At 27.7% G+C, this 12814-nt stretch overlaps 1 protein-coding gene across 1 annotated transcript; it reads left to right on the top strand.

Moving 5' to 3' along the window:
* Positions 1-7070: 7070 nt before the first annotated feature.
* Positions 7071-9488, top strand: LOC118066161 (facilitated trehalose transporter Tret1-like). Its single transcript, XM_035081988.1, has 2 exons — positions 7071-7448; positions 7665-9488. The coding sequence occupies exons 1-2, from the start codon at positions 7379-7381 to the stop codon at positions 8978-8980; spliced, it is 1386 nt and encodes a 461-aa protein (XP_034937879.1). The 5' UTR covers positions 7071-7378; the 3' UTR covers positions 8981-9488.
* Positions 9489-12814: the final 3326 nt, after the last annotated feature.

The raw sequence follows: 12814 nt of genomic DNA, 5'->3' as shown, positions 1-12814 counted from the left end.
ATCAATAGATACGTTCGTTTGTGTAAAAAACGCCAACGATACGAGTCCCCTCAGAAGCAGACGTCAGGAATAATGGCAACTATCAATGCTACGAAGCCATGGGAAATTATAGCAGTCAAATTACAAAATCCTTTTATTAGATCGTTAAATGGACACACTCAATTGTTAGTAATTCAAGATAAATTCACGAAGCGGGTTGAAATATATTCACTCAAACAAGCTACAGCTTCAGAAATTTGTAGAGTTCTAAAAAAAGAACTTATTTATCAATTTGGTTGCCCGAAGACAATCATCACGAGCAATGGCACTCAGTTTACTAGCAGGAAATTCCAAAAATTGTTGAAGTATTTCGGAATAAGACATGTAGCAACTCCACCATACTTTGCACAACATAAAGGAGTTGGAAGAACTAACAAGGTGCTAAAAACCATGGTTTTGCAGCACGACAAGAAGTCATACCAATCTTCGAATAGGAATTTAGCTAAGCGGAAGTTTGCAAGTAATGAATCTACTAAAGTCAGACAAGTCTATCCAAAATATAACAGAAAAACATTACCATTAAATACAATACCAAGTACTTTAGAAGAAATAAACCGTTCAAGACATTTGCAAGATGATAAAGTTTTAGCATCTGGAAAACAGAAGAAATATTACAGTAAAAACAGACGGAAAAGGATACCAGGTATAGAAAACATGGTAACTAAGAAAGAGTATCTTTCGGCAGCAGCTAACCATTGTGCCGCTAAACTTGCCCCCAGATATAACGGCTCATTGATAGGACTTAAAATGTACGCAGATAAAGTAGGAGTGGTGTGCAACAAGGGAAACACACCTGTAAGAAATTTCGGTACTTGAAAAAGAAATATTTATTTTGTTTGTTTCCAATTGTTCAGTTGTGAGAAAAGATTTTTGTTTCGTTTATATCACTTGTATGATAAGTAATGATGTTAAGTATTGAAAATAATTGTTTGATATTAATTTACAAATGATTGTAGAACTGTAATAATTTAAAGCAAATATTTAGCATTATAATAAGGAATTTTTATAGTTAAGCAATGTACAATAAAGATAAGGCTAAGTTTCTGTAGTTAAGCCGAAATGATTGTAATTATTTGTTAGTATTTAAGTCTAAAAGTAATGGCAAAATTATGAATAAATTGTTGTAAAAAGAGAATGTACTTGTTGGCAAATGAAGAGTAACTGATGCCTCTCGTACATTTTCACTATTTTTTTTTGTATATACGGCTAAGAAAAAAAAATAATTTCCAGAAAAAAAATTCTTTTTTTTTAGGAAAAAAGAGGGGGATGTAACGAAGTTACATTTGTAAGGCCGATATTATAGAAAATTAATTGGTCTGATGAATCGATAATCAGTAAAATCATTTTATCGACCCATGAGAAATAGCGCGAAATTTAAATTATCGGCGAAGCCTATTAATACCATGTATTAGAGAGAGAGGGTCATAAGAAACGTAATAGATCTGAGAGAGAGAGTTATTGTGATGATCTTGTTGCCATGACGACTTCCCCACGCAACCCACCACAATAGTGGTGGGGGATAGCAAAGTGGGCGGAGTCAAACAGTATAAAAGAGCTGGATTTTGCGGAGATCGTCACTTCACCTGTCTCCGAGGTACTAGACCAACGAGACCGACGAGAGTAGTAGCTCACGTCGTACAATACAGAGTTGTAGCTCTGGCTAAAGGGTTGTAGCCTTTTAGTTGCCCCGGAGAGTAGAAGCTTTCCGAAAATAGGAATTGGAGGGTTGAAGCCTTCCAGCCAAGAGTTGGTGCTCTTGGTTTTAGCTAGTGATCGAGAGTTGGAGCTCACGATCTTGAACCGTGTAGGAGTCGAAGCTCCTCGCTGACGAGTTGTAGCTCGTCAGCTATTCAGGCAAGGTTGTAGCCTTCCCTCGAAGAGTTGTTAGCTCTTCGAGTATCCCGGACGAGTTGTAGCTCGTTCTCACTTAGATAGGGTTCTAGAGTTAGAAGGTGAAGAGTCGTAGCTCACACCTATACCCCCTAGAAGAGTTGGAGCTCTTCGTCGACGAGTTGTAGCTCGTCGATTATTCAGGCAAGGTTGTAGCCTTCCCTCGAAGAGTTGTTAGCTCTTCGAGTATCCCGGTCTGGGTTGTAGCCCGACCAACGAGAGATTAGGCCACGGGGTAGACACTTCTGGGTGGGATTTTAAGATAGCAACTCTCTCTCTCTCGAGTATAACGGCACCTAAGTGAAAGTTTACTTTGTAAAACTGTACAATTGGAAATCTAGAATAGAATACATATATGTTGTAAATAGTTTATATAATAAAGTTGAAATTGGATTTTAATTGGTGTCTAGAGAATTTACTTTGTAACGCATCCGCCATAGAATCCTGGGCCATAGAATTTAGATAAATTGTTAAATTGGGGCGGGAATTTTCTTGGGGACTCGCCTTGAGAAAATTTAGGTGTTACAGCAGTAAACTAATAGAGCGCGAAAATACACAATTGAAAAAATAAATTAACTTAACGTTAAAAAATAGGATTATAATTTGGCTACAGTTATTCGTTTTATTTTTTTTTTTAACAAATTTGATCATTCAACACAAATAAATACTTTGATCATGAAACTTTATTCGTAAAGGAGACAATTTTTACACTGTTGCTCTTTTAACTCTGTAAATTTTACATTTCTCAGTTTATTTTTCACTCTGTGTTAATTTGTAGTAAAAAATTTTAAACAATTTAATGGAATAGAAATAATTAATTTGTTGTGATTTGGATTATTTTTATTTTAAAATGAGAAAATATACTATTTGTTATCATCATTATTAATAGTGTCAAAAAATAATATATATTATCTTTGAGTAAAAATAGATTTAATAAACACTTATTTATTCATTTGTAATATAACAATAATAGTTCTGTAGTTCAATGAAATCATTAAATTCTATACAATACAATAATTACTACAAAGATTCAATTAATGTTTAATTATCTAACGTACGTTTATTATCTTCTTGTTTTAGGTGAGTGCCTCATCTTGGCTACACAGCCGTTGTCAAAAATTACAACATATTATCCTCCAGGCAATCGGATGAGAAACTTTAATACAGGTATTATATGTTGAGAAATATACGTATTTTCTCTCTACAAATTTTAAAAGTCAATTAAATTTAATAATTAATTTAATCTAGGTCGTTTCATTATTTAAAAGTTTTTACCTATACTTTTTTAAATTATTTTTTCATTAAAAAAAGAAAATTTTACATAACTGTAACAAATTTTTGAAAAATTAATTTTAACTTACAATTTTGCCTTTGAAATGTTAAGCTTAATTATTTGACTGTTCATGTGTGAATTTAGTTTTTTTTACTTTATAGAATTATAGATAGTTCAATCCCTTCTCTACAGCATATACTAAAATTAATAGATGGAAGTTTATTTAATATATTTAAAAAATTCATAGATAATGAAGAACAATTTTTTATGTATGAAAGATAAGATAGAAAAATCTTATATCTTGAGAAATTTTTATTTAGCTATACGTAAAGTTAACTTGGGCAAGTTAGTAGATGATAAAATTTCTGCTCGATGGAGTTAAAAAAATCTTATTGCATATCCTTTCTCCAGAAGGAAAGTCACGATCAGGAATGTAATTTTTTCCCATTTTTTTTTATTTCTCGTTTCGGTTAAAATTTCAACATGTACGATAAAAATTTTTATTTTCTAAATTCAATCCAGATTTTTTTTTTTTATATATTACAACTTGAAAATTACTTGAAAAATTGTTCATTTTATCATTTAGCAAAAGTTTGTAAAATTTTTGCAATTTATTATACAGTAGTTATTTTGTCATAGTGTTTAACTTTTCACTTAGAAATATAAAATTAAAATTAGATTAGAAGTTGTTTGAAAGCTTCTATCCAAGTGAAATTGGATCTCAATCAAATGTATTGCTTAGTTATTAAATAGATTATTTAAAAGGAAAAAAAGGAAAAAAAAATGAAAAGTAATTCCAATAGTATTAACATAAATTTTATAAAAAAATTCTTATGAAATAAAATTATTTTACTTTTGAAAAAGAAGAATTTAAATTGCAAATCCTGTAGAAATAAATTTTTGATAGATATTGGTAAATTATAAATTATTTTGGACTTATTACGAGTTGTCATTTCAAACCAGTCAAAGGTTTCATAAAAATTCGACACTAAAGAATTTATGAACAATGTTAAATACACGATGATTATAATTAATAAATACTGATAACATCAAAATAACAAAGAATTTTAAATTCTATAGTACCATTATTAAGTCTTGAATGCAATCTTTTTATGCGTGACATTCCTTGTCATGATGATGCTTGAGTTACTAGCGTAATATTCTCGTAAGAGATGTCGTCTAAGGTAATTTCGTCAAGATGAGGAGGACCTAAGGTTAATGTTGGAGATAAATAATGATAACGTGACAGACAACCAATGTATACATATATACTTAGGGAGTCATGAGATAAAATTACTAACAATTAATCAACTTAAGTACTTGAAAAGAATTCTTTTATACTTGATGAGAGATTTATTTCCGTAATTATTTTTAGATTAATTTACATCTTATTTGGTTAATATTCTTTTAAGCTTTTAATCAGTTCAATTATTTTCATAAAAAAATTTTTTCATTCTTTTTACCATTTTTTTTTTTTAATTAATAATTTGTAGAAAATTTAATGAACTTTTCTGAAAAATTTTTGTTATTTATAGTTCTAATAACATGATCATAATTTTTATTATAAGACATTAGCACTGAGCAAACGATTTATAAAAAAAAATTATTTCAGTGAAAATAAATTAATAAATAGTGAGAGCATTACAATAGTAATAATTATAATTAGCTTTTTAGATTGAGTTTGACGATACTTTTTTTATTATTCCGAATAAATCTATAAAAATATTTTAAAGCTTGAAATTAGATTATAGATTAATTGTCTCGAAATAGATTGCTATGATTTGACTCTAAAGGTTTTTAATTAACTCAACGTTAATATGATTACTAATGAGATACACCCGATTAATCGATAAAAGGCTATAACTAGTTTATGAACAGTTACTTAATGCATCATTCAATATAATAATTATATCAAGTAATATTTTTTAAATTTTCAATAAAATAAATATATTAAAATATTGTTGAAGTATTTAGACAGTATATTAGTTGATTAGATAAAGTTTTTTTTTTATAATTTATGGAGGCTGGAAAGAATGTTACAAAATGTATTTATCTCATATTAATAAATTTCTTTATATCAAAGGAAAACTAAAAAATTCTTTGAATTTATAACGACAATTTATTATAAACTTTTAACTTGTTATATAAGTTGAGGTACATTGAAAAAAAAAAGGTTGAATTTTCATTTCATTTTATTATAAATATTATTATAGCAATGTAGGTTTCCTCATTAAAAAAATAATAAAAAATGTTTTTTTTTTCTTTTATTCATCTTCGAGTATTTTCTTGTGTTATGATATACAGAATAACATAAATTTTATTTGAAAAATGTTGACGTCTGAAAAAGGTTACTAACAGTATCTAGGTATTTTTTAGTAAATAAATTCTTGAATGTAATAATTTGCGGCCGTCATTCTTGTCATGTTAAGCATGGTGGGTGATCATTTGCTGGTATAACGTCCAGTGACAATACGCAGTCGTAAAGTACTACGTATATTCACGAGATAAAGTGCTTGAGGGGCGCGTTGATTATCGCGTGCCAACACCCCCTATTCTCTTCCTATAACTGTTGGGATCGATTCACAGATGTATGTTAGGAGGCGTACGTACACATTGTGTTAGTGGTCATAATTTGGAGAACTGCTTGTACCGGATTAATCGTCAAGAGAGTATAAATGGTACCGCTGGTGAAATAGCACGTAAATCATCTGGCGTATATTGAAAGCAAATTGATGAAATTTTGATCAGAAAAAAAGATAGAAAACAGAGAAATGATCGTTAAAAATAACGAAAAAAAAATTTCTTTCTAATCTTTTGTGTTTTTTCATTTGTTTTTTTTTAAAAGACAGATACAGTCTTTTATATGTGAAATTTAAAAAAGTGCCATTACTATTATTTTTAAAAATAAAACATATGTTTATTTATTTAAAAAAAAAAAATCATAATTATATTAAACTTTAGTATCGAAAATTGTTATTACTAAAAACCTCCCAATTGTTTGTTTTATTCATAATTTCGATAAAAAAAAATAAAACTATTATAAAAATATATGGTTTCAATCATTTTTTTTTTTTAATATTAAAAAATGATATGCTTTATAGAATGGAAAAATAAATATAGTTAAATTAAGCACTAACAAAATGAACTCTTTCAAATGGTTTGAGAAATTCTATTGTGTCAAACTGTTTGAAATATTTTTAAATAACTTAACTTTAAAAATATTTTTCATGAATTTAGATTTTTCTGGCATATTTCTATTATGATTATTATTATTTTTACTATTGAGAAAAGAGCTCGTTAGGATTTACTTCGAATAGAATGTGTCTTTCTATTCTTATCATTTTTAGATCTACTTAGTTATAATAGAAGGCACAGCAAATATATAAACAAAAATAGAAAAAAATCAATTCAGCACCGAAGATAAAATTAATCAATCATGACTCGTATAATAATAGTAATTTTTAAGGTAATTATTGATATATAATCATCATTAGTTCGTCAAAGGTGTTGTAATAATGAATCATTGTCAACAATTTTTCTAATTTTTCCCAATTTTAGTAATTTTCTTTTACCTAAGGCTCTTCATTAATCACCATCTAAAATCTTAAAATTATTATTGATAAATAACTTCCTACTTGGAAGCTATCAATGTATCGATTATGTCATGAAATATATAATAACATAATGATAAAATACTTATAAAATCTCACTACTTAACAGATTCTTCTCTTCAATATACAAGTCTATCTTCTTTAATTTTCCCTGATTTATTAAAATTAAATCAAACTTTTTCTTGTATACTTAACTGATTTATCGTACAACAGCTTATATTTCACTCTTAATGAAGATCACGGTTGTCATAATATCAAATTAAAGCAAATAACTATTCCTAAATCTATCAGATAGACATACGTTGATGATGGAAAAATTCTCAATGCTACTTATATGCTTTATCTTATCAAAATGACTATTCTTGATATTTTGTTCAGTACTAACTATTCCTTTCTACAAAACTGAAGGTTTGCTGCGAAACGCTCTAACCGGATTATAAGCTTAACGTAACTGTTTCAGACGTCAATTACTTACATTTTCTTGCAACAATCATTCTTGTCGTTTATTTAAGGCACATAAGCTATTCATTGACATTTAGTTATTGATTTCGAATTATTTAGTATAATGTTGTTCAGACTACCAATTGCTCTGAGAAAATGGTACACTTGGCCACAATGGTTAGCGTCCTTTGATGGTAAAGTAGCAATATCTTTATTTTTATATTCAGCATTTGATCATTAGAATTTAATTTAATGACAGTAACTTGGATACCAAAGCTTTAAGCTCTAGTCAATTAGATTAAAGTGTATGCAATGTTAATTTTCAAGTATTTCTTTCAAAGTCATTTAAATTAAATTCAATGATTGTTTGATTTTTGTATTTCTTTCTATTTTAAAATAAATATTTACAGTTTTCCTTATATCATTTATGGTTGGCTTTCAAAATGGATGGGCATCACCAATTTTGGCAAAATTACGGAGTGCTAATTCAACGTTACCTATAACAGATTCTGAAGCATCATGGATAGCATCACTTTTAAATGCAGGACGTGCTTTTGGTTCAATAGGAGGATTATTCTGTGCTGAATATTTCGGTAGTAAAACCTCTCTTGTTCAAAATGCATTCATCCATGGTATAGGCATGGCTTGTCTTCTTTACGTAACTTCAGTAAATTGGCTCTACGCATCGCGATTCATCGTGGGATTTGGATCAGGCATGTGGCAGACTATTTTTCCTATTTACGTTGGAGAAATATCCAATCCAAAGATCCGGGGTGCTCTAGTTAGTTTTATCACTCTTGGCATGCCAATTGGCTACATGATAGGCAATATTGTTGGAGCTCATACAACCATGTGGGCCTCTGGGTGCTTTGGTATAGCAATAATTGCCATGTTTTTACTACTCTTCTTTTGGTTCCCGCATTCACCTTATCATCTTGCGATGCATGATCAAATTGATAAAGCTCTTGCTTCAATAACATGGTATCAACGAGATGCAGATGCTGTTATTGAATTGGTATCAATTAAGGAGTATGTTGAAGAAAAAAGATGGCTTAAATTAACAGATTATTTCAATGAAATGTTACGTGATGTTAATAGAATAGCACTCTTTAAAGTTACCATGATTCATTTATTATTACAATTTGCTGGATTTTGCACTCTTGGCTACTACATGGAAATAATTCTTACCACCGCACAAATTAACTTTATGAATCCTGCAGATGTAGTTTCAGCTATAGCAGGAGGTGGTCTTATAGGTGGACTTATATCGATATACACTTGTGATAAATGCGGTCGTAAAGTATCCATGGGAGGTGGAGCACTCGGTTTTGCATTTGGATTGATTGGAGTAGGAATTTATTTTCACTTAATTTATTTAGGTATTCCAGTTGCTGAAACATTCCAGTGGGTACCAGTTTTAATGATTATTATTTTAGAATTTGCTATTAATATTGGAATAGATCCAGTAGTTGGTACCATTTTTAGTGAAATGTTCGCGCCAAGTATTAAAATTACTGCTAGTAGTTTAATTAATTTTTTCTCTAGTGTTTTTGCTTTCATTTCTACGCAGTGGTATCAATCATTAGTTGATGCCGTTGAAATTCATTATGCATTTTATTTTTTTAGTACTAGTGCAGCTTTATTAGCAGTATTTTCATTTTTATTTTTGCCAGAAACTAAAGGTAAATCTTTGCAAGAAATTCAAAAAATGCTTAGGAATAAATAAAAAAATTTTAATACTAGGTCGCGATATATTATTTTATACGATCAAAATAATTTTTATGACACATAACTATTCACAGACAACTTCAAATTATAAAACGACTCATGATTGCTTATCACATGTTTGTCAAGTCATAAATATCCACACAGTGATACTAAGTTGAATTGAAATTGTTAATGCTTGTATATTATGTTTAAAATCAAAGACAAAAATATTGAGGTAAGGTTATTTGTTAATTGTCTGTTGAATTGATTGTTGAAAATTTACCAAATGAGAAATTTTGTAAAATTACTTCACTCAGAAATACAAATAGTTCTTGTTTTAAAGTGGATTTTAAAAAGAACTTATTTATAAATAACTCATTAAAAATTAATAATTGTTTAAAACTAAAAAGTACATCATTTCACTGTTTTTAAGTAATTTAACTTTTTTTCTCTAGCATGGTTATAATTAAACAATTTAGCGAATTTAATAAAACTATAATGTCAACGTATTATTTACGTTTTAGTATTGTGACAGGAAATTATTATTATAAAATAATTTTTTACAATAATTTTTGTAATAAAATTAAATTATTAGTAAAATATTCATTGATAATAGTTAGATTTTACAAGAAAGTCTTTTATAAGTTTTTAAGAGCTCTTTAATAAATTTTCTGGTTAATTAATATAGTCTTAGAAAGTTCTAGACAGAGATTTCTGAAAACTAATAAAACTAGTTAATTGTGTAAAAGCAAAAAGTGTCATTTTGTCACAAAATTGGAATGTTTTAAGCAAAAAAATATTATTTAGTTGTTTTAACAAATTTTTTATTTTTATTTTTTCTTTTTATTAACAATACTATGTTGATTAGAAGATTTATACTAACAGTAAAAGTTTTTTTATTTTCGTATTCAAATATATGTAACAGTCTAGTAAGAGAGAGTATGTTGTTTTTTTTTATTACGAAAGGTGAGAACAAAGAAAAAAGAACAGAAGTATGAAATAAAGAAGATACAACTTCCAGTTCTTTCTTTAAATGCACTCAAGTTGGCGTCGTCATCATGTAGTTGAAAGTCAGAGTTGGAATTTTAAATCTCAAACTTTGCTTTCGATAGATTCTTTTAAAGACATGAAAAATACAAATTTATTATTTTTTATATGCATATATAGATATTGTTTATTTTTTTTTTTATTATAATAAGTATTTTTCATAGTTTTATATACTTACACGTTCACAGCATACATAGTTTACCGCATGCATTATTCGAGTATTAAATCGTGCGAGAGTAATAGCAGCTATAAATCTTTTTACCTTCCTAAAAACTTCCATACTGTAAGAATTCCGCTATTAACATGTATCAAGCTTATTTTTCCGTCATTAAAATGTTATCTTATATATTTTCTGAACATCTATGGTTTATATTGTATCAGAATTTTTATCTTAAAAAATTATCTTTTTATTAGAAAATAATTTAACAGCTTTTTTTTATAAATTTATGTTTTAGTTAAAATAAGTTATATTACGAATAAACTAAAGTGAAAATATTATTTTTGTATGAATATCAAAAACTTCCCTGTGAATTGATGAAAACTTTAGAAGATAGAAACGTCGAGAAAGAAAGAGGTCATTTTGTTCCAATTTCTCCAATATTCATTTTTTTAGAAAAAATAAAAAAAAAAGATTTTTTAATAAAATTTTTGTCATCTTGATAATTCTAGTTGATCAAAAAATATTGAGTTTTTAATACTTTTCTCGTACGTTTTGATTGATCAAAAGTGGAAATATTACATTCGATTGTTTAATAATGCATGTCATGCTATGTATAAATTTTTGTTATATCAATATTAAATTGATATTATGTTCCATCACTAATAATCAATAAATAATGACGTGCTAAAGTAATATGCTATGTCAACCGAAAAATCGTTCATTAAATTGAACAATATTTAGTTGATGAGAAATCTTTTGATGTACAGAAAATATTGTAATAAAAAAAATTTCTATTTTTAATAATTTTTTGATAGATTGACTTCAATTATCATCAAAGGTCCTTTAAGACTGTTCAATATTAATTTTAAAGAACTGTAAAAAATGTATTTTTCGTAACAAAAACATAATAAAATAAAAAAGTATTGATCAAATACGTAAATAAAAGAAATTATTATTTAAACTGACTCATTTAAAAAATAATTATAAATAAACTACTTGCAATTAAGAGGTGTTTCATGAAGAATTAATTGAGAAAATAATCACTTCCAAGTTAAAAATTTAACTAAGCAAAAAAAATGTAATCTTATGAAAAACTTAATCATAACAAAGTTTCGTTACTTTTTTATAAATTTAAAATAATTTTGTTTATAATACCATACATTTTTTGCAATAAACAATAGCAAAGTATAAAAAAAAATCAATAAAACATAAAATAACCAGTAAGAGGATGAGATGTTGAAGACTTAAACAGCAGTAGCAATTTATGATCTTCTTAGTATGTTTTCTTATACAAAATACTACAGACTCAGCATTATTCTGTAACTTGACCAAGTTATTAACTGATATCTTTCAAAGATTGTATTTTGAATGTATATACGTGAGAGTGGAGATATGGAATATGATTTGAGTTGCAATACTGAAGATGCTGTAAAAGATAGACGAGCGCGTTAACGGACTAGCTAGTTCGAAAGTTCTAGAGAGGAGGGAAGCAATTGAAAAGCAAGTGGTTGAGTTCTTGAGTCTCTCTTTCGTGTAGAGAGTTGGTAAGCTTAAAAGTTCAAAGCTCACAAAGTGTCTCGACCCTTGAGCATTTTTGTATATGTATAGTGCTCATTATATAATTACTTTTTTGTACCAAAAGGCTAAGTTTAATCTCATGATTTTATAATTCTTACTCATTTCCACTGCATTTTATATGACAATTATTTGGGTAAAGACGAACAAAAAAAGTTGAAATAAGAAAAGCAGACTATTATTATAGAATATTTAATGAAATGTTAAATAAGTAATGAAGTCTTGTGATTGATTAAGTACGTCTAAATAAATATCTTTGATGTTTAGCCTTGACTCTAATTAAATAAATAATCTCTTTGAGTCTCTATCATATAAAATATTTTTGGTATGTGACATGCTTGCAGTCGAAATAATTGAGGTAAACCATGAGTGGTCAATAAATCGATAAAAGCTCTCGTGAATTACCGGAAGTTGCTTTTGGAAAATTTGGGTCATCTCCAACCTTTCTTCTCTATATATGTATATAACTTGGCGACAAACCAATGTCATTTGTTCCTGTGTTTTGCCAATGGTATGACGTATAGTTAAAACTCTGTCAGGATTGTCTGTAGCAGATTGGAAATTTAGCCACGTATTCCTGGCGTAATTCATTGATATATTGTATTTATTGTCTTCATCGATATATTGTAAACTCGCTTCAAACTAATGACATGATCTATTTGTTACTTTCAAGAGTATTTTCATTATCACTATTCACATTGTATTATGCTGCATGTGTGGTCTTGCCATAAATACTGTCAGCAATATTTAGTTATAGTTCAAGTAATGATCAGTTTTGATACTTTATCAACTTTATTATCTTTTTGATTTTCGGTTTTAATTTTTTTAGATTTTTCAAATTAATTTATTTTCCATATAAACTATTTTCATATTGATTTTATTTCATCAGTACTCGTTATTTTAACATGTTTGGATAATATGTTTTTAAATAAAAAGCTAAAAGTTGTGTTATTTAATATTATTAATAATTTTGTTGTTTGTATTAGAATAAATGAAAATTATTTTTATCTTATTTTTAATTTTACTCGTGAATTTATTTATAGAAATAAAATTTGAATTATACTCTTTAAA

The sequence above is a fragment of the Chelonus insularis genome, unplaced genomic scaffold (genome assembly GCF_013357705.1).
Source record: "Chelonus insularis isolate UGA/USDA-ARS -01 unplaced genomic scaffold, ASM1335770v1 contig_331_pilon, whole genome shotgun sequence".
Lineage (NCBI taxonomy): Eukaryota > Metazoa > Arthropoda > Insecta > Hymenoptera > Braconidae > Chelonus > Chelonus insularis.
Note: the sequence above shows the minus strand (reverse complement) of the source record. Positions and strands in the feature narration are given on the sequence as shown.